At 40.7% G+C, this 21,285-nt stretch overlaps 5 protein-coding genes across 6 annotated transcripts; 3 read left to right on the top strand and 2 right to left on the bottom strand.

Annotated features, from left to right (window-relative positions):
• Window positions 1-28: 28 nt before the first annotated feature.
• LOC145705139 (uncharacterized) lies at window positions 29-1,136 on the bottom strand. Its single transcript, XM_081782596.1, has 3 exons — window positions 856-1,136; window positions 156-328; window positions 29-113 (listed from the first exon to the last, which is right to left on the bottom strand). Exons 1-3 carry the CDS (start codon window positions 1,018-1,020, stop codon window positions 44-46), a joined length of 408 nt encoding a protein of 135 aa, XP_081638722.1. The 5' UTR covers window positions 1,021-1,136; the 3' UTR covers window positions 29-43.
• Window positions 1,137-2,011: 875 nt separating this feature from the next.
• LOC145704127 (protein SLC31A2-like) lies at window positions 2,012-2,818 on the top strand. Of its 2 annotated transcripts, none has more exons than XM_081781566.1 (4): window positions 2,012-2,186; window positions 2,256-2,410; window positions 2,455-2,684; window positions 2,729-2,818. In XM_081781566.1, the coding sequence occupies exons 1-4, from the start codon at window positions 2,117-2,119 to the stop codon at window positions 2,748-2,750; spliced, it is 477 nt and encodes a 158-aa protein (XP_081637692.1). In that variant the 5' UTR covers window positions 2,012-2,116; the 3' UTR covers window positions 2,751-2,818. The 2 variants fall into 2 exon arrangements, with proteins under 2 accessions (XP_081637692.1, XP_081637691.1); XM_081781565.1 differs by having other exon boundaries at window positions 2,017-2,210.
• A 230-nt stretch (window positions 2,819-3,048) lies between these two features.
• Window positions 3,049-4,142, top strand: LOC145704107 (uncharacterized). The gene is made up of 5 exons (XM_081781543.1): window positions 3,049-3,111; window positions 3,242-3,302; window positions 3,356-3,536; window positions 3,579-3,699; window positions 3,764-4,142. The coding sequence occupies exons 1-5, from the start codon at window positions 3,055-3,057 to the stop codon at window positions 4,091-4,093; spliced, it is 750 nt and encodes a 249-aa protein (XP_081637669.1). The 5' UTR covers window positions 3,049-3,054; the 3' UTR covers window positions 4,094-4,142.
• A 5,742-nt stretch (window positions 4,143-9,884) lies between these two features.
• LOC145701230 (uncharacterized) lies at window positions 9,885-15,462 on the top strand. The gene is made up of 12 exons (XM_081778455.1): window positions 9,885-9,956; window positions 10,584-10,852; window positions 10,905-11,008; window positions 11,049-11,150; window positions 12,635-12,992; window positions 13,061-13,152; window positions 13,199-13,319; window positions 13,364-13,849; window positions 14,168-14,709; window positions 14,854-15,064; window positions 15,107-15,245; window positions 15,290-15,462. The coding sequence occupies exons 1-12, from the start codon at window positions 9,885-9,887 to the stop codon at window positions 15,431-15,433; spliced, it is 2,640 nt and encodes an 879-aa protein (XP_081634581.1). The 3' UTR covers window positions 15,434-15,462.
• Window positions 15,463-16,898: 1,436 nt separating this feature from the next.
• Window positions 16,899-19,850, bottom strand: LOC145705187 (uncharacterized). The gene is made up of 7 exons (XM_081782639.1): window positions 18,393-19,850; window positions 18,126-18,349; window positions 17,785-18,081; window positions 17,481-17,741; window positions 17,317-17,441; window positions 17,150-17,275; window positions 16,899-17,107 (listed from the first exon to the last, which is right to left on the bottom strand). Exons 1-7 carry the CDS (start codon window positions 19,842-19,844, stop codon window positions 17,019-17,021), a joined length of 2,574 nt encoding a protein of 857 aa, XP_081638765.1. The 5' UTR covers window positions 19,845-19,850; the 3' UTR covers window positions 16,899-17,018.
• Between the last annotated feature and the right edge of the window lie 1,435 nt (window positions 19,851-21,285).

The raw sequence follows: 21,285 nt of genomic DNA, 5'->3' as shown, positions 1-21,285 counted from the left end.
AGAAGCTTTGATCAAATGAAAATTGAGAGAAATAGACTTTTATTTAGGCAGAAACAGTCGTGTGAGTAGAAGTGGAGAGATTCGAAAACCTTTCGCGGCTCTTTGCCGAGTTTCTGAAAATCAAATGAAAAGCCGAGTATAAGCAATAAACTCACCTCACACAGAGCAGAAGCAATGTACAAACGAGTAAAGAAGTGACGATGAAGAAGGCAGAGCTGATTTTGTAGGCGTCTTTGTGAGTGTACCCGAATACTCTCGTTGCCCTGTGGAGCTTGGATTCTGCGTAAAAGGCAGTTAATCCGCCAGACGCAGTTGCAATGATGAAGACCTTAAATTACCGGGTCAATTACAGTAATTGCAGTTGAAGACGTCATTTTCGGCGACTTTTGTGCCTTCCGTCTATAAGCATCTAAGATACTGTATCATACCACTGTTTTTTGATTAAACACAGAGTTGTCTAGAAGAATTAGTTTTCACTTCACATAGCCCGGATCGAATTCGCCATGGATGGAAAGGACAGTGCCAAGTTCATGAATCTTGGAGAATCCCATGATTAAAACTAAGCGAAGCGAATTTTAATCAGGTCTTGTTTTGCATCCCTAGTCATGATAATTTGGAGAGCAGAGCTCAAAGGGCAAATGCAGACATACGTATTTTTATTCCTTCCAAAATGTTGCTTGCGTCAAAAATAAATATGGATCTAGGTGCATATGAGCCTAAGATCTCAATCAACAGATGTCACGTGTTTTCTCTTTTTCCCTTAATTAGCTATGCATAAATTAGACTATCTTAGAAACTAATTGACAGTAAAATTAGGATTCTCGAGAAAAATTTTGCATGTCTCTAAGTACTTACAGTCAGAATCAAACTCGCTTCTGAGCAACAGTCTTCCAACATGCTTATCGCCACATAACTTCTCACAGATGAATTTCTCGCTTTAAAAAATCTCGGCGATTCTCCAGCAAAAGCCCTGCCACTGGCGCTCCTCGAGTTACAGGCATCATTTCCGTCTCTTTCCATGTCTCTGACTGTATTTTCGAAGCGTCTAAACTCCAGTTCCCATGTTTCTTTTTTCTATCCTTTGCAATATCGAGCTACCACAAGAGAAACCGCTCACGCCAGACGCAATTTTACTTTTTTTATCTGAATTTAAAATTTGAATAAGCAATAATTTTGCGTTCTGGTCGCAGAAAAGGATGCTCTGGAGCGACCCCTGTATATTTACTGGGCCAGCACAGTATATTTAAAAAGGATGAGCGCTTATATTAAACAGGAGATGACAGAATTGAAGCGGCAATGTTGATGGAGAAGATATAGAAAAGCTTTAAATTTTAAAACGGGTTAAAAAAGAACAGGACATTTAGCTTTTAAACTTCCTTTTTTTTTCTCCTGATTGCAAAAATAAGGGTTAGGGTTAGAGTATGGAAAAGAGCAAGGGATTTTTCAACAGAAAATTTTGAAAAAGAAATGAACTTGCAGAAAAAGAGGTTATTTGGTTTTTCCACAATCAGGGCGAAAATATATTCTCTGTTGAAAAATGAATGTTAACATGGTTTAAACCCTGCTGTAAATAACTGTAAACAGATTTAATTTGCTCTGACGTCTCGTGGCAGCGCCTGTTCCAACAAAATCATCCTCTTTACTTGTCTTCAATCACTGTTAAAACGCATTTACTCATGTCTGCAATGAACTGAGAATTGGAAATTCTAAGTTTTTTTTTTCAGAAAGTAGGGCCTTGTAATCGCACAAAAGGTCGAAGAAACGATCAGTTCTTATCCCGCTGAGCCGGTCTTTTCATCGACAGTATTCTTTCCGTTCTTCTTATACTCGGTTTAAACTTGGACGAGAAAATATTTGATCGTTTTGGAAAAGTTCGTTTCTAACTATAACCAATTTTATCAGAAAATCAATCATGAGTTTCTGAACTTTATTAGCTTGTGTTACATAATCACATTCTTTTATGGGACAATGAAGATTTTATCAAAGAAACTGTCGTAAAATCGACTTCGGGGGCCATTTCAGAGCCATAATTCGTTGATTTATAAAGCCCGAATTCAAAAGTTATTTCAATTTTCGAATTTGATTCTTGACCAGAGAAAAAACGGACAATATAAATATGGAAAACGGGATGGATATGGACGGCAATATGGGCGAAAATATGGACCATACGGGGCACAATATGGAAGGTAATCATGGAGATCACGGAGCCGGTAAATTTCTTTTATCTTCAAAAGTAGCTGATTCTCTTTTTGCAGACCTTTCGCATGGGACAGGGCATTTTCTCGCTTTCAACAAGATTCTTCCGATTCAAGGCTTCATCTTCAAAAAGTGGAACGTCGAAAATACTGGAGATGTTGCTTGGACATGCGTCGTCATTGGCATTCTAGGGTTTCTGGTCGAATTCATCAAGGTACTCTTTTTCCCCAAGCTCTTACTAAACTCGAGCTCCTTTAGTTCGGTAAAGCCAAAATCGCGAGAAAGCAAAACAACTCGTTCGGCACCTCGAGCAAATGGCTCTATGCTCTTGGCTCCTCTCTCCTTCACTTTGTCCAAATCACCTTTGGATACATTCTGATGCTAGCTGTCATGACTTTCCACCCTGGAATCTTTTTCGCAGCTGTTGTTGGTCTGACTGTTGGATACTTCGTCTTCCAAGCCGTTCTCCGATCGAATTCGGGAACAAGGTAACATGGAACAAGAAGATTTTACCGTATAAATCTGTCTTTAGGGATGATGGCTGCTGCGAGTAGTTTTGGCAGATACTGTAACTGTACTCGAATAAACCCAATAATTTATTGGCAATAAACTAATAACACGATATCTGATTTTAGAAATTATCTTACTGAGCATGCTTATTCGAGGTTAATAACTGTATCTAATGAGTGGAAGAGTTCAAATCTGTTGAAAAACTTATCAATAATTTTTGTATGCGCAATACAGTATTGCCAGTAATCGGGATTGGCAAGAGTATCTCTAGATGATATGGTTTTTTCTCTAGATGCTAATTTTTGTTTTCAATTTTCCCATTTTCCTTCTCCAGAGCGAAGTAAAAAAATGGAAAAACAGGAACTCCCGCAGAGAAAAGCCCCCGAGCCGGAAGATGAAGACAAGGTAGAAGCGAGACTACCTTCCTGTAATTTATCAGCTTCACTTACAAGTTGTAATTCATTTAACACCCTCAGTTACTATTTGGTCCGATAAAAGAAGAATCCATGAATCTAGAATTGACTCATTTTTCTAGGTCATCAAAGAGAAAGAAAAGCAAAAGCACAAACATCCAACTCGACAAAGAAAGCTCTCCAGTAAGTCATTTTCTCCTCCCTTTTCAATGAAGGCTTTCATTCAACCTCTTCAGTCCAAATCCCAACAACTGAGAAAGTCTCTCAAAACGCAGTGTCTCCAATCAAACCCGCTCGGTCAAATTCCATCAGTTCCAGCAAATCGACCGTGTCAGTTCGTCAGTCCGACATAAAACTTTCAAAATACGACGAAAAATCAGCCTTTGCAATTTCCGCCACAAGTCAAAATGCTCGACGGTGAGAACCCTTCTTCCTTCTTTGATCAAAATTCATTTTTAGACACTCAATAAAGAAGCAGAAAGTAGCGACGCTGATAGAAGAAGCAAACGAAAACGAAGAAACTGGACCTCAACAAGCTTCGGTGGACGAGCTCAAACATCATCTCAAGAATTATGTCAAGGTAAGATTTTAATCAACTCCTACGCCCCCTCCACTTCGGGACCCCTCGTATTCATCCTTATCAGGAAGAATGCGCCAACGAAACCGAACGTCTCCTCCATCTCTACACAATTTCTCTGGCCTATCTTTTCGGCATCTCCTTACTCCTTCTTGTTCTCAGTAGCATCAACATCTTCCTCCCCTTCGATTCAAACAATCAGCTGACTAGCCATGTCGCCTTCGATACGATCATGCTCGTCTTCCTTGTTCTCATCGCTTGGATGGGTGCGTATTTCAAAGATGCGGAATTCTACAAGAAGATTCTGAAAGCGCAGCGATTCCAAAATTTGAGAAACGGCTTCATCGAGAAAGAAATTGCTGAGTTGAATTACACTATCGCACAAAATGCTCTGTAATTTGCACTTAATACAAGTTTTACCAGAATAAAAACTTTATTAATTATCATCAATTACTATTATCAATTACTTCGCATACTTGATGCACTGAGTAGCCTGTGTAAAAATCCGAAAGACTGAAAGATCTTGAATGAAAAGCCGCGATGCGGCTTTTTTAAGAACGGAGTCTTACAGCGGCTCCAGCGAATTAAAACTTTTGCTCAGGAGCTTACAATTGTAAATTTTTTTTTTTTTGCCTAGAAAATCTAATTCTAGAAAAGATACAAAAATTACTGTAAAATCGCTATAATAAGAATGTTGCGCATTCCAGAGTCATTTCGCTGGGCGCTGTGGGGGCGATTCAAGTTCGCGGACTTGATCTGGTGGTGGAGTTGCGTAGGTGCGCTCTTGCGCCAAAAAAGAGCTCCGCCTGGCGTGGGCGGCGCCGCGCTCTTTTTCTCAAACTCGAGCTCCCAAGCCGCGTTTTTTCTCTTTTTTTGCTTTCGCCAAGTTTGAATTTTTCAATTTCAAAAATTGCAATTTTAAAAATTTTTAATTAAAATGTAAGTCAATAAAAACAAAGAAAGAAAGAGAGACAAACAAAGAAGAAAGAAAAAAAGATGGCCGCTAGAATTTCAAAGAGAAAAAATAGAAGATAATAAAACTGAAGAAGAAAGAATTTGAAAGAAAATGGAAAATAATTCCAATAATTTGCCAAAGCAACAACCCTTTGGAAGACTTGTTAATAAGCCTACGGCGAAAGTTAAGGTAAGACACCCCCTTATTTGCATTTGTGTGTACTGAGGGCATAGGAAGCGATGAAATGAGTATTTTAAAGGCTTTTGACACGAAAAAAATGATCTTTCATCGCGTAAGATTTTGATAAACAGCAAAAATTTAATTTATTAATTATTTTTATTAGGAAAATTAACGAAAGAAAACTGATTCTTTGGCAGCAAGAGTTCTTGAAATACATTTTTATCGCGTGCTACAACCTTAAAAAAAGCTTCAGCCCTTTAAATTCCATTTTATTTCATCCTTTTTTCGCCCAAATTCCGGAAACGGCAGTGTAATAAATGATATTTCCGCGTAAAAGTGAATAGTAAAAGTCAAATTCACGTGCCCAAATTTTCAAATATTTAATATTTGCCCCTGACGCCGTACTTGCTCCGTAAATTGCCCATGATTACGGCGAGAGTAAATTGTGACATCATTATTTCGTTTTGGTTACCGCTTCCGGCACCTTTTCAAATAACACGTCCCCCAGGGCAGTAAATTAGGATCATTGCGTTTAAATAAACATAACTAGTTTCAATTATTACGACGCAAAATTGACCCTTGATAGGAGGAACAGAATATTCGCTAAAAATTTTAACTTTGCCTGTTTTCGATCTAAAAATTTTGAGTCGAAGATTCGCTTCAAACTGAAAGCACAGGAAGCGAAGCGAATCTCTGACTCAAATTTTTGTAGGGAAAAAGGCAAAAAAGATTTCGAAGCGAAAATTTGCTTCGCTCATTTTGCTTTATGACTGAAGCAAATTTTCGGCTCGAAATTATAATCACAAAAAAAGCGATAAACAAGATTTTGAAGAGAAAGTTCTCAAAGCTCTTATTATAAAATGAAACCGGGTTAACCTTTCGCCCTGCTTTTTTTTCGCCGGGAGAGAAAAATTCAGAAGCGCAAATTCGGAATTTGACGTGCGTGTAATAACGCGCTCCAGCGCAAATATTTTGATTTTCAGGTGATCGGCTCGTAATCCGATGAGATTAGTTTCATTATTTACGAAAAATCTGAACTCGAGGATTTATTATTTTTAACTCCGCCCGCATTCAAAATAAGCCCATTTTTCTCGAGTAACGAAACTTGTTTCATTTTTAACACGAATTATTTTAAAGTTAGATGCTTCTAATGTCGACCTCCCTTAATTTATCAAGTTGACCTTTGCCTGTTTTAAAACATTTCGAGACCAAAAGATTGATTTAAAAATTCAAAGCATTCTGTTTCTAAAACAAGAAAAAAACGTGGCTACAGGTCCCGGAAAAATAAACAAAAAGGAAATCTAACCCGTCAAGGGTGAGTTGATGCTTTTCATCACAAATCATCGTATCCATGACCATGACGAAGCTTTTTACGGACAAAGATGATTGTGTCATCAGTCTGAGATTCTGAGAGGATCAGATTTCTTGAGAAGGAATTTCTGAGCTCAGCAGCTTGTGTAGAAAACCTGAGTCAGGGTTCTGAAACGGCTTTTTAATTATGGCTCTTTCAGAACCCTGACTCAGGTTTTTACACAGGTTACTGCTTTTTTTGCTTCTTTTTTTCTGCGAAGATATTGACCCTGGTCAGTTTTTTCTTCATATAATTACTGTGTTTTTGAGCGACTGTAAAATCGAATTAGACATGCTTGTAAGAAAATGAACGAAAAAAGTAGAATCTTAAGAATTTATTGTAACTTTTCAAAAAAAATAAGCTTGATAAGATTTGGGATCGACATGTTTTTCATTTATTTTGAGTTGAGTACTGGCGGAAGAGTACCATTTTCAAAACATACAACTGCTAGTTTTAAACAAGATCGGAATGAGAAAGAAGGGTGGAGCCTTCGTTTTTTGTTTGTTTGTAAAAAAAGTAGAGAAAATTTATAAGAAGCATTTTTTTCAAACATTTATTAGTAATTAAATATAAATCTGGTATTTCGAAGTGATACCCTTAAGATTTTCGGCCTGAAAAATCAAACTTACCTAAAAGATGATAACGAAAAATCTTAAGGGTATCACTCCCTTAAAATTTGAACTTTTAGTAAGCAAGAGTTCTTACAGTATTTTGTCAAGCAAAAAGCGCGTCCGGATATCTGGCGACGTCAGAGCGTGAAATTTATTTTTAAAGAAAATCTTTACTTTAGCAAGAAAAACTCGCGACATTTGCATAATTTTATTATTGTGGCGAAAACCGCAGACGTGTGTGAAAATCGCGTCACCCTTTTCTCCAAAAAAATGACTAGGGAAGAGAAGCCCTAAAAAATTCGTCACGTGATCTCGTGAGCACGATTTCCGGGGAGGGAAAATTTTAAATTGGGCTGTATTTTGAGAGAAAACCTTTTTCATGTTTCCGGATTTGCACGTGAAGAAAATTGAGTTTGTTTCAAAAATCGCATTGAAGAAAAATGAATTATCCATCAACAGTAATTACCCTAAATACTAACCCTTCTTTATTTCAGCCGGTGATCAAGCAAGCGCCTTCGATCCGCGAAAATTTGGAGCGATGGAAAGAACCTGCTTCTTCTGGGAACAACGCTGCTCAAAATTCCTCCCCAGCGCCAACTTCTTTCAATGCGAGCGGGAATACTTCGAGCTTCATGCACTCGCGCTCGTCCTCGATTACTGGTGTAGGAATGGATACAAAATTAATGTTGATTGTAATAGTGGAAATTTACGGGAATGAGCGGGTAATGAGGAGCGTAATCAAGGCCAGCTCGTTTTAGATAAAACGCGCAAAAAACGGATAGCAGCAGAGTTAATGGAAAAATTATGGACGGGATGATAAGACGCGTTTCTTATCGGGGCAAAGACTCAGCTCAGCTTTTTAGAACCTTCTTTTGATAATGACTAGAACTCTGATTTTAATGGATTTTTATCAATTTTTTGTTGTTATGCGGGATTCGTAAGTCCAGTGTACCTAAGGTAGGTCCTTATTATGAACTTCCCCTTATCGTCTCCTTTTCTTTCGCCTGCTTGAATTTGAACCGCGATTTCGCCCCACCTTTGCTAAATGCTCCCAAAACCACAAAATCTGCTTCTAAAGCCCTCTCTTCCAAAAGCTTATTCTTTGTTTTGCAGGTGTTCAGACTTTTTCTTTTTGTCACCCCTACTTTTGTGTCCCCCTTTTTTTCGCCTTGTTTGGAATGTCGGGAATGGAATTAGGGAATGCAAGGAGGCAATTAGCGTCAAAATGTGGTGTGCCGGGCTCAGTGGAGCGTGCTTTTCTCATCTTTTTTGACCAGCCGGTTGGGCGATAAGCGACTTAACCTGGTAATGTGTATGCTGGACACGGAACACATGCCTTTTGCGCAAAAAAGAACGCTTGATAAGATAACGCGGAAATGGAGTTAAAAGAAGTAGACAGGATTGCAAAGGAAGCAAAACTGCCTCTTGGAAAGCTAAATTGTTTGGATCAAACAAGTGCTATCTTGGATTTTTGCACCTTGTTTCTGAAATAAATTTTCTTGAGAAATTTACGTTAGTTATCAGTTAAAACTTTCTCAATAACGGTCTGTTATAGATCGAAAAGCCACTTGCGGCTTCGAGTAAAAACCGCGCTACGCGCGGCTCAACTTTGGTTTCACTCAGAGCCGCAAGCGGCTTCTCGATCTAAAACAGACTGTTATTGAGTAAGCTTCTACTGATAACTTGCGTATCCTTCTCGTAAAATGCGACTAAAAGTATAAGAGAGCACCTCCTGTTTCCACTTTCCGATAGGCCAACTTATAGCTTGGAATTAGTAGAAGCTTGATCAAGTCGGGGCCGGGGCGGTTATCCGACTGCCACTTCCGCAGGTGCTTGTCACTTCGCCTGTCGAGGGATCGGCTCGCTTTTTGTTGCTCCAGAAGTGGACACAACTCGTCCCCGTAATTGCTCCTATCCGGATGCATTTTGCGTGTTCTATCTCGTTTTTCCACGAGTTACTTTTTTTTTCCGAAAAGTTTTTCCTTACATGTTCGTTCTTATCAGGAAGGAACAAGGAATTACGGTACTAAGTCACTTCCAAGAAATTATATTAACGTCGATTTTCTATTTATTCAAAGTCTTTCCGTAGTAACCTGTGTAGAAAACCTGAGTCAGGGTCCTGAAAGGGTCTTCAAAAAAGCCAAGAAGATTTTTTGCGGAAGAAAATGCATACAGTAATAAAACTGGCCCCCTTTGATTCGGAAAAGATGCACGAAAAACTTTCTTTTTTACCTAATTCTGCGGTAGCTTGGCGGCTGGGTGAACACGCGAATTAGGTTTAGAAACTTAGTTGGAAATATATTTTTCAGTTTTCGAATAGAAGTGTATTCTTCTGGCGGCGGTTTTGTTCAGTATTGTCGCGGTTATAACCTGGCGCATCCGCTACTGGGCAGTAAATTATTTCGCACCGTGCTAATTGTTCGCCAAAAAAAACGGAACAATGAAAAGATTAAGGAGCACAGCAGACAGGAGAGCCGCCTCTTTTCGTGTAATTGGACTGAGTTCAAATTTCCGGTCTTTAGTTCTTTCAAACCAACAGGAAACGATGAAAATTCTCATCATAGAAAAAAGTTGCTAGGAATAAAATTACCTGTATGTTTGTATATGAAGGAGAATTCATTAATTCTAGGAGCCACAAGAAAGAAAACCTGCGGCTCGAAATTTGTGGGTATGAAAACGCAAGATTATGCATTACCTTTGGCTAGTTATGTATTTTCTAGTTACAGAGGCATTTAGAAAGACCCTTCAATTTTAGAAAAAAGGAGTGTTACTGTAATCAACTGCAGAAAAGATAAATTATCTGACATTTCGAATTCGAAAAATGATGCGATAGCGATCATAGTTCCAAACCTCAAATTCCTCCGTTTACATTTCAAAAGCGATAGCAGGATAATCTTGGATGATCCTTTTTGCCTGTTCATGAAAATATTTTTAGAGTCAAAAGCTAAATGCAGTAGGGGCCCTTAATCAACCAAGAGGCGGCCAAACAATAATGGCGCAATTGAATCTACAGAACAGGGAGACATATTGCGGGACAATGGGCGAGCAGCTATTCATTTTGAAGAGGTTCTGGGCCGAGTGAAAAGGACATATGTTGTGCAAAGCCCTTGAGCTTTCGGGGACATATGGCGATCTACTCGGGTCCTCTTTTCTTTCACAGAACGTACTGTAACAGCGTATAAATAGCGATTTTTCTCGATTTTTTTTTTTGTACTTTTACGTTTGTAAACCCTTATTAGGACACTTAGTGGGCGCGCTAGAACGTAACACATTAGTTCGGCTAATCAGGTATCTACAGTCGCACCAAAATTCTAGCGAGCATTCCGCCCCACGTTCCTTTATCGTCCTGTGGCCCTGACAGGAGCCCATTTCTACAAAGCGATTATCCACGCTGCGCCCGGATAAAGGCTTTTTTTAAATAAACTAGAAGGCTAAACGGAATTTCGTGCGATGAGTACCGCGAGCGTATTTGACTCATCCAATTCATAATTTAAAATATAAGCCTTTTTTCAAGAAGCTCCGGCGATAATTTGGAATTTGGAGAGGTTAATTGCTTCTCCCCTTTAGTGCGAAAATTGCAGCGCGAAATTGGCACTTTGCGCGCTGTTTAGGGTTTAATTAAAATCGACAGAAGTTGCAGTATTTTTTCTTGAAATTCATTCGTTTTTTTATGAAGATAAAACCGAATCGCGAAAATCGTGGTAAATTTCCATTTTTTTGTTTTGTTTATTCTGGCTCAAGGTTCTTCCTTTTCAAATTTTTCCAAATTTTGATTGATCACCCCCTTTAGTCGAGTACCAAATTTTGTATCCATCAAAAAGACGAGGCCAAGGACGATCTCTTCCAAGACGATATTTCGACTTATATCAACTCGCAAGTGACCGCTCAGGTTTTGCGCAGGACGAGTTTGAAGAGAAAAGAACTGTGCATCTCGCCGAAGAGGGGCATCAACCCACAGAATCAGAATCATCGTCAACCGCGGCGCTCGGAACCGATTTTGGAGATTTCGAAATCGAGTGCGCCTCTCAGAGACGAGGAGATGATTGCTGCTCTCAACAGGTAGCCAGTTCAATTCCGATGCATATGCAGTCGAGTTACTGTAATCGTTTAGGCCTGTAACTCGTCGTTCCGTGCCGCCGCCAGAGACGCGAAGAAGTCAGAGTATTTCCGACCTGGCTGATATTAGCCGCTCTTCTGCCCCTTCCAATGGCTCCTGTACGTTTTCCAATTTAGAGAAAATTCTACTAGATTCTAGCGCATCTGCCTGTAAAATCAAACCCAGACAACATTCGCGAAAAACTGCGCGATTTCGTCAAGCGCCGCTCCCTCGACCGCACGAATCCGACCTCGCCAACTTCTCCTAAAAGGAACAGGTCCAAACAGAGAGTAACTGTACTAGTTGCTACTAACAAAACAGGGCGAAAAATCTCTTTTGTCGTCCGTGTAAGCATTCCGTTCCCACGCACTTGAGCGTGGTAAATCCTGAACTCAGTCACGTGCCACTTGGCGAAGGAATTTCCCTCTGAGCGGTGAATAATATGGATTAGCATATTCCCATACTAGCCAAAATAGGGACTTAAAAGTCTTCCAGTTGGACTTCCAGCTCTCATTTTCGAGCATAATTGATCTTTTACTGTATATTTATGAAGGGTTACCTGCGTAGAAACCTGACTTAGAGTCCTGAAAAAGAACTTGAAAAATACTGCTCAGGACCCTGACTCAGGTATCTACACAGGCAGGCATTCACATTATGCCACCATTGGTGGTCCATACAAGGTCCTGTCTCTAGTTTTTTGGTTAGAAAATTGGATGACTTTTTCGATCATAAAATATGCTCATTAATGAAGTGAATATTTACAGGCAATTATCTAACATTTTATATCAAACAGCAAGATTTTAGAAGCAAGAAAAAAGATCAATTAATTAAATTCTCTGTTTATAGATAAATTTCGTTTTTCGAATAGGAAGGAACAGAAACACGAAAAAACGCATGAACATATTTTGCGGGGATTGAAAATCGTGAAAGAACCTCAATCTAAAACTCGACTCGGTTTCCTTTGAGGCAGCAATTTAAGCCCGGGTACCTGCGCCCACAAGAATTCTGAAACGTAATTACCGCGCCGTTCCATTTTTCAATCGTATAACTACTGCTATGGGAAAGGCATTTCAGATCTGTTTATAAACTCTGCCAGAAAGTTATGACTTGAACCGTAGACAAATTACTGTAAATTGATAATAAGGGAGTCTCGTTATATTTTCAAATTTGCCCTAAAAATACATTATAACATGCAGAATCTTACTAGCTGATGATTCTTAGGAGTCTTGTGCTTGTAATGCATCATATGATGCAGAAAAAATAAACCTCAAGTTGGCGCTGGAGAGCGGTCTTATCCGCGTCACTTGAGAAAACGAATGAACCTCGCTGAGAGTCGACAAGTGGCTCTTTGGATTTTTGAAAAAATGCAAGATTTGAGGATTTCAGAAATTCAGAATCTCAATATTTCAGATTTAGCCAAAAAGCCCCATCTGGGAAGAAAAGTTATCTATCTTTCTTGAGTGAAAACTTTTTAAGTCGCTCAATTTTGAAATACAATAGTTTTGGATAAGGTCGTTTTCCCATCGATCAAAAAAGGTCGTCGTTTGAATTTGTCGTTTTTGGGAAAACGCTAGAATGGGAGGGCTAAAATTTCATTTGCCAGCGGGAGCCGTGATAAGAGAACCACTCACGAAATCAGTTCAATTACCGGCTCCACCCTTGAGCGCCGCCACAAGCCAATCGCAATTTCAGCTTGACCGACGAGCTAAATCAAGTTATTTTTTAAAAAAAGTTCATCCAGGGACCTTTTCACAGTTCCATTTCTCCGACTCCGCCCAGCAACAATGTCACTTCTCCAAATACGAATGCGCGAACTCCCGTCATCAAAACTCCGACTTCAACGAGCAGCGTCGTTTCTCCCGACATCCGAAATCGAACGGAGATTCCGCCTCCCGGGCCGAGCTCGATCGCCCTTGCAAACCGCCTTGGAAACGCCTACGCGTCGAACCAACCGGGCACTACCAGCTCGAGTCAGAGTCTACACAAAAGTTCCATACCGCCTTCTACTACTCGTTCCACCACAAGTGCATTAAACTCGTCCTACGTACCACTCCAGTTCAAGCGCAACAATCATAATCAAAGAAATCATGAAAACTCCTCCAGGTAAACCTTCGAATTCTAAGCCCACTGCTGATAAGAAAACTTCTTCCTGTATTAACCCTGTGTTTTAGACCCGTCTCCTTCCCCGAATCACTCTTGCCGAGCATGCCTTTACCGCCCGTCTCCTCTTCCTCCTTCGACAATTCCACTGGCTCTCTTTCCGGTAAGACTTCCCTCAATCAATCAAAATCAAAGTCGATCAATTTCAGGTGGGAAAAACTCGTCAAGTCCGTCGTCGCCGCGCGTCTTTCACTTCCGAACGCCTTCCGATTCACGTAGGACGCCGATTATTTTTCCCCTCAACGAGGACCAAAGTTCTTCGCCCGAAAGGTACGATTTTTTTTTCAAGAAAAATTAAGAGAAACTATATTTAGCCCTGCTGCGGACAAGCCCCTTCCTGCCTCCCCAGTTTCTCCCCAATCCTCAATCTCGACCCCCGGAACGCCCGCCTCGCCGCCAGCGCCAAAAGTTGCCCAAGTCTCGAGTGTTACGTCTTTTCACAATGCGCGGACGCATCACCGCCATATAATGAAACTGGATCGTTGTCGTTCCGCCGAGAACATGACTCAGCTCACAACAACTCCTACAAGCCGTCTCGCTGCTCTCAACTCGGCAGGAGATTCGGGGCTTCGAGGGCAGATAAGAGGAGGAAACAATCATGAATTAAACGCGACGAATTTAATGCCCAGTCAGAGTATGGAGATTCTTAGAGAAGAAGAGACCACGCCAAACGGAAGTCCCTATGGAGGAAATGTTACTTTCAGAAAAGTTCGAACCCCCGTGAGGAAGAATTCTGATGATGAGAATAACTCGACACCGAATAGTTCCAGACGAGGATCAGCTATTGCCGACAAGATTAGGTAAACACACATAATTTCTTCTTTGAAATCTCCTTTATAAAACTGATTATTAGAAATGTTTTTCTTTATTTATTCTTCTTCTTATCTTTATATTGACTGTAAGAAAGGATTAAAATCACTTTGTTTTCAGTTATAAATAGACTATTTAAAATAGTGATCATCAACAAAAAATTCTTTTATTTTGAACATCGTTTTTGATTGAGCTAAAAATAGCCCTTCCCATAAATCTGACAAATGGCTTAGTCGTTTGGTTAACTCAGAGCCTCTTTAAACGCTCAAAATAATTTTATGTCTCTTTTTAAACTTTTCTTTCTTCAGAGCTCTTGGATTGTCTCAAGAAGCACTGCGTTCCACCTCCGCTAGTCCGGCAATGACGGCATCCCGTGGAACTCTAGATTCAATAAGTGAAAGTGCGAATCACCCCAATCCTGCAACGCCGAGTTCTTCGTCGTTTTTCAGGCCGATTAGTACTGATAGTCTAAATATCTCGCACTCGTCGATCCCCGAAGAAGCGGTCGAATTCCCTGATCCTCCTGTCTTGCCCCCTTGTGATTCTCCTCCTCACTCGCCTGAGGGGAGCTCACGGCCTAAACTTGAACCCCAAGCAAGTATCGAGGTCGAAATCCCATCTGAAATCTCTGGAATCTTCGACAAGATCAAGCGCGCGAGCACGGATCCGCCAGAAGAAGATGCTCCACCACCTCCACCAGAACCTGACGCATGCCTTTTGCCCAAGGATTATTTTGACCCAAGTGGTTTGCTCAAACTGAAGGAGAAAGAAGCGAATAATGTGGACGATTCGGACTCGGATGAAACGAGCTTGAGCGATGTCATCATGCAACATGAGAAGAGAATTCTAGGTAAGCAAGTTTTCTGCATTTTTTGGTAATTGGAAAGCCTGGCAGGCTCGAGACCGCGAGTAATGAGATTATGCAAAGTTTGTATATTTTTGTGTCTTTGTTGATTTCCAAAGCCAATCGTGATTTTTAAACTTTCTTTTGTAGACATGGCGAACTTGAAGGAAGAAGTGATTCTTGGCTACAGGGACAATGAGTCTTTTGGCGAAAGCGTCAATGCGATCATCAAGGACAAGTGCCCCAGAAACATTGTTTCCAAATACATGCTGTTTGTCGAGGACATCGAGTCGAATTTCAAACTCAGGTCGAAATTGGCTGGGCGGCTTATGCGAGCCGAAGCAAGTTTAAAAAACGGAAGGTTAGAGTCTTCCTTTTTTGATTGTTTCTGATGGAGTTTTAGTCATGATCTCGCAACAACCGAAGCCCTAAAGCAAAAATACCAAGTTCTGAAGTCGCAAATGTCCGAATCCGACAAGTGCTCCGAGCACTGTATGCAAAGAGAGGCCTTTGTTACAGAAGCCCTACAGCGCCAGCTTGAGGTAAAGCCCTTTCATCATTCAAAATCGTAACAGTAGCAATTCAGGCGGAGGAATTCGACGATTTCCTAAAATACGTCCAGGAAAAGCGCCAATATCTCGACGAACAGTGCCAGATCGAAGAAAAGATCCGCGTCTTCGAATCCCAACTGGCCCAGCTCAAGGAAGTCCGCAATCAACCCACAAATTAAAAATTCAACAGTTCGAAAGTGACAAAAAAGTGACAGACAATCGCAATTTCGTTCAAAGAAAAAATCTGTAACTATTTCAGTTTTGCCTTATTTCCTCCGTGGCCAAGAAACGGGTGTTATTTTCTTGACCAATCAAAACAGCCTTAATTTGCCTACTCAATCAGTATTTATCTCGCTATTGATCGTCGGTGAAGTTCAAAAGAAACAATTCTATTTTCATTCTTATCTATAACTAGGAATTCTCACGGAAAAACGGTGCGCGGTGAGGCGCTACTCGCCCAAAATGATGGCAATCTATTTCGCGTAACTTGAAAGAATTTCAGTGAAAAACTTCTGAATATATGAAAAAAGATGACGCTTGTTCATTAACTGAGCTCAAAAACTTAAATTTTCATCTAAAAAGCGTAGTTTTCTCGAAAATTCAAAGAAAACCTGCTCTCTATGTGTCTAACCGACCTTCTGAATCTCTGATTCCGAGATATGTCTAAGAACAGATGTTTTTCTTGAGTCTGTTAAAGTTTGAAGACCGGGGAGAAACTAGAAGGCCTTCAAATGTCCCGTTGATGGAGTCTTGGTGGCGGCGCGATAGTACATTGAGCGGCGAGCGCGGCCCCAAAATTGGTTTCTCTTACTTTTGAAGCCCTAACCGACCTTTTTAAATTCAGATTTTTATATATGTTCAATAAAAGACCTTTCTTTAGATCATATATAAGTTTGAAAACCGGGGGAGCCCTAGAACCTCTGAAAACAACCGATGATTGACTGAAAGTGACGGCGCGGTAGTGCTTTACGCGCTCCGTGGGAGGCCCGGAAAGCATTAGCGCGCCCCATAATCTCGGTGGGTGCACACTCTGACCTACTGTAGCAAATCAGTCACAAATAACGGCGGGTTATCTGAACAAAAAAGTTCCCGGAAGTGGTAAGCTACCATTTTGCTAAAAATTAGCCGACTAATATTCAAGGATTACTTCCAAAACGAACCAAATACTAGGGCTTACCACCAAGCTACCTTATCGGCTATAGCTTGCCACTTGCTCAGAATTTCATAATGATTTTTGCATATTTGGAATCAGCGGAAAAAATTACATCTAGAGTGAAAGTTTCACGAAAATTGAGTACGATTTGTTTTTCCGTGAGAATCCCTATCTATAACTAAAGAAACCTTGTAATAATTCCTGTTCCCAAAACCTATGAAAAGTAAAAATCAAATACCGCCTTACTTTTTTTAAAGAAACAATCCACACTCTGTTGAAAAAAGCTCAACTCAACTCGCTCTACACAATTATTATTATTTATGGTAATTGTGCATATTGTGTGTGCCCATCGAACAGTTACTGTATATTTCACAGAACAAGATAAACTTACACAAAATCTTACTAAGTTTTTTTATGTTTTCATTACATAACCAGATCTTTTCGAATGCAAGAGAGTCGATAAGTTGAACTTGTTATCTATCAAATGTAGATTGATATTTCAATAAACTGTATTTAGGAATTGGTGCTTTGAACAAACATAGTTTTAAATAGATACAGAAAGAAGGATATTATTATTATATAATTGATACTATAAAGTTGATTGTTGGCAGCTATTTGTTTGGATCGACCAGTATTGAAATCTTGATCTCTTTCATCGAGTAGAAAAACGAGTTCAATCGGTAGCCTGGTTTCTCCGGATCTATAGAAGATGATCAGTTTAGACTGAAAAGAGGCACTTTACCTGGAGGTCTGTAATCCGCTGGAAACTTGGCCCAATAAATACCGTCTCTTCTTGATGAAATCCCCGTTGGATAGTATTTTCCGTTGATGTTAGCGTACGAGCATTTTGAGAACCAACCTCCGCCCTCTGAGAAGCGTTTTAGAGAAATCTTACTTTTGTGAACTTACGGAGGTCTTCAGCGCAATTTCCGGACCATCCATCGTTGTCGCGATCGTAGGTCGTGAATTTCTCGCCAGAAGTCACTTGGAAAGAGTCTCCTAAGTCTCCGTGTCGCTTGATTCCAACATGAAGTCTAGAAAAATTGTAAAAAAGGAAATTCTTTACTGTCTACCTGTAGTTATCCTCCGGTCCATTGACGAAGAAATTCTCATGCTCGACATAAGCACTGTGCCCTTGGAAGTCGGTGAGATCGATTCTTATTCTCGTGTCGGCAGCTTTTGACAATTTGCTTATGTGTTCCAAGCCAAGCCAATACTCGGACTGGGCTTGGCCAAAACCAGCTTCGTAGGCGGCCCAGTCCTTGTTGAAATCAACCGAGCCGTCGAAACGATGCTGAATGACGGTCCAGCCACCAGAGTAGCGGAAATCGCATCTTGAAAAAAAAGTTAAAAAGATAAGGCTTTTGTATATCTTACTTCGCTTGAACAGGGGTGTCGGTAGGACTTGGTCGAATCATATAAACTCCGTTTTGTGAAACTCCAAGGTTGTAAAGATGATTGCAGTCTCTCGCATTGCCTCCGGATTCAGCCAAGGATTGTACGTTTTTGATCTGAACGGGGCTTATCTCATCAGGGTCTTCTTCCTTTGGTTTTGGAACTTGAACTGGTTGGCCGAATTGGTTCATGCCGAATTGGTTGGCGTAGGGTTGCTGAACTGGCTGACCGAATTGGTTGAATTGGCCGAATTGGTTGTAAGGGTTGATTTGTCCGAATCTGAATGAAAATAATGATTTTGAAGGATAGATATGGTTTTTTACCCTTGATTTGGCATGAGTTCGTCTTCCTCGTTGTCCCATCTTTGGCCAAGAGCAGCTTGCGATGCTCCTCCGCCGAGGACAACAACAGGTTTAAGGGGATCAACGTCACTATTTTCACTGAGCTGCTGTTGTTGAGTGCTCTGTTGTAGTTGTTGTTCCACTATCGGTTGTTGTGGTTCCATCCAGCTCGTCTCCGGCTCCTGGGGCAACGGTTGTCGCTCCATCTAAAAATTTATGAATATTAATGAATACGAAGAAGAGATTTACCGTCGGTTCGAAGTCCGCCAGCTGGTTCTCCTGGTTCAGGATATTCTCCTCCGATGTCTGGAGGTTTTCTGCCCTCGTCGATTGGGACTCCTGAATCCCAATCGGGCGCTCCCAGTTTTTTGACAAATCATCTTCGCCGCCATCTTCTTGCGGCGCGTCGCCAAAACTGAAAGGGTCTGCAATCTCACCATTGTCGTTTTCCTCTTCTTGTTGGAAAACTTCGTTGTTATTGTCATCGTTCTCGTAGTTATCGTTCTGGTAATTGTTCTCGGTGTTCTCTTCTTGTTCTTCTTGACCGAAGGAATCGCCAGTTTCCGGCTCTCCAAAATCTTTTGGAAGCTCAAATGCTGGTTCTGCGGCTTCCGGCTCTTGAGGAATTTCCTGTGCAGCCCATGGGTCAGCCGTTTCTTCAGAAGTATCTGCCGGAGCAGCCTCTTCGAAAGGATCCCCTTGAGCCGTTTCATCAAGGGTCTCTTCCTTGATTTCATCAAACTCATCTTGGATCTCTCCGTCATCTTGGGCCTCGACAATGTCCTCCATCACTGGATCCTGGACTATTTCAGCCACTTCTTCAGCAATTTCATGAAGCGTGTCGGCGACCTCTAGTTCGCTGCCATTGTCTTCCGCATCAGAAATTATCTGCTCTGCCATCTGGACGTGTTCGATTTGCGCCTCGAGTTTCGGCTCTTCTTTTAGCTGATTCGCAAATGCTTCCGCGCCGCCGTTTTTGTTGATATTTTCGATAAAGTCGTTTAGTTTTTGAATCACTTCTCGTTCCTTTTCCCGGTCTTCTTGTTCCTGAGGGTCGATCACTGGCGATTCGTATCGGACAGGAGCCGCAGGAGCAGCGGGAAGAGCAACTTGCTGATTCCAGGAGTCCACAGGTGCCGCTGGCGCTTGGATTCTAGGATTCGGTTCTTGCGCGAAATCATACGCGAAATCCGGCTCCGGCGCTTCAGAAGAATCCTGGTCGAGGTGCGTGTCAAATTCGTGCCCATAATCGTTATTTTGAACCAACGCTGGCGCCCTATTCACTCCTGGTTGCGGGAGATTCAAATGCTTGGGCATAGGCATTCCATGAATTCCATCAACTTTGCCTACGTTATCGTCAAATCCGTCATCGTCGTCAAGCATGGGTATGAATCCGTTTAGGTTGTTTTTGTGAGCGTATGCTTGGAGCATTTGCTCTTGAATCTTCTTTGATTTCATGGCTAGCAGTTTTTGGCATTCTTGAACTTTGACTGCTTCGTGAAGTTCTTTGTAGGCCAAGTTGTGAAGTAAGTTTTGGTTTTCAATGTAGAAATAGACATTTGTCGCGAAGGAGAGGATGAACATAAAGAATGTTATTCCAGCTCGGGAAGGAAGGGTCGGACAGCCAAAACGCCGGGAAAAACTCCGGGAATGGCCACCGCCACTGACGTAGCCGCCAGATGAAACAGAACTGATCCCCATACGGGATCTTTTATTGGTTGATAATTGTTTGCGCAGACTTTTAAGCAATTCTACTTGCTCTTTCATTTCACAAATATCAAATAAAAGATGACGTTCTTACTGAATTGTTATTTAATTATTAAATTATTTGTTTGTCTTAAATTTTTATGGGCAAATAAATTATCTGAATAAAGATAAATTTGATTTGACCAAAGAAAATTTCTCTTTCGAATTATTTCTCTTTGCGAGTTTTCAACCCTTTCCTGTTCTGATTCAACATTTTAAAAGCCGTTTCTCCGGCCAAAGCCGGTTATTCTTAGCCCCACTCAGAAGAAAAAGGGAAGGGGTTCCTCTTTCTCTTAATAAAAATTCTTCCTTTTTCTACTCCTTGGCTTTGGTGGAGCAGGCCGGGCAGCAACCAATAGCGGCGCTTGCTCCACCACCAGGAGCAGGAATGCCCGCTGGGCGTTTTCGCCAGCACCAAAATGCATTGTGGAAAACACAGAGAGATTTTTGTGCTTGGGTCCGTTGCGGTCTATTAATGGATTATTGATAGGCTATCAATGATAGCTTTCTTCGCGCATAAAAATGGCCTCGGCGTGGCACCGAGTTAAAATATTTGAAGACATAGAAGAGTATTGTATATTTTGTTATTTTTTGTAATTTTTGCTGAAGCATATTCATGGTAATATGGTTTAAAATGAGAATCAGCGGAGACAAATCGCATAAGCCCTAAATGAAATTAAGAATTGTTTGAAAACCAGTCCTAACCTTTTTGAATTTGTTCCGAGGAAAACATCGTCCTCGTAAATAAACGCTCCTTGAAGATAATTTGGATTACCAGGGCACCAAGAAATATCACCAATTTCATCGCCTTTATGAAAAAATAAGATAAAAAATATTGCATTTCCGCGACTACCTGTGAAATATCCTGAAAGAATCAGCCTTCCGTGCTTGGATGCAGTATCATTTACTCGTTTCCAGTAAGGATTGACGTCCGGCCCCACAAGTAGCTGATGTTTTTTAACAAATGTTGAGTTAAGCTTGAAATTGTATTTAATTACTACCTATACAACATCTAATAACTAATTATAATCAGTTAATTTACCTTCAGAATATCACAGTCAGGTTGAGTATCAACTTGAACGAGAATTTTTCCGAGAGGTTTTTCTTTTTCGCGATCAAGCTCGCTTTGTATTTTCATTCGGTACTCGTCGTCTATTTCGAGGCCTTCAAGATCTGTAGAATACTCTGCCCTTATCCAATAGTATTAATTTTACTTGGAAATTTCGGAATATACCGGTAAAGCTTTTCATCGTGGAAAATGGGTGGATGCTATTCTGTCACCGATACTTTTACGTAAGAAATTTTCTGGTGAACCAATGTTTTAAAAGAGTCAACTGGGGCTGCTTAAACTTTTGAGTGAAAGATCAAAATTTTCACCACCCGGCCATTTTGAAAT

Source organism: Oikopleura dioica, chromosome PAR, assembly GCF_907165135.1.
Source record: "Oikopleura dioica chromosome PAR, OKI2018_I68_1.0, whole genome shotgun sequence".
Lineage (NCBI taxonomy): Eukaryota > Metazoa > Chordata > Appendicularia > Copelata > Oikopleuridae > Oikopleura > Oikopleura dioica.
The sequence above is the reverse complement of the archived record's forward strand: the minus strand, read 5'-3'. Positions and strand labels throughout refer to the sequence as shown.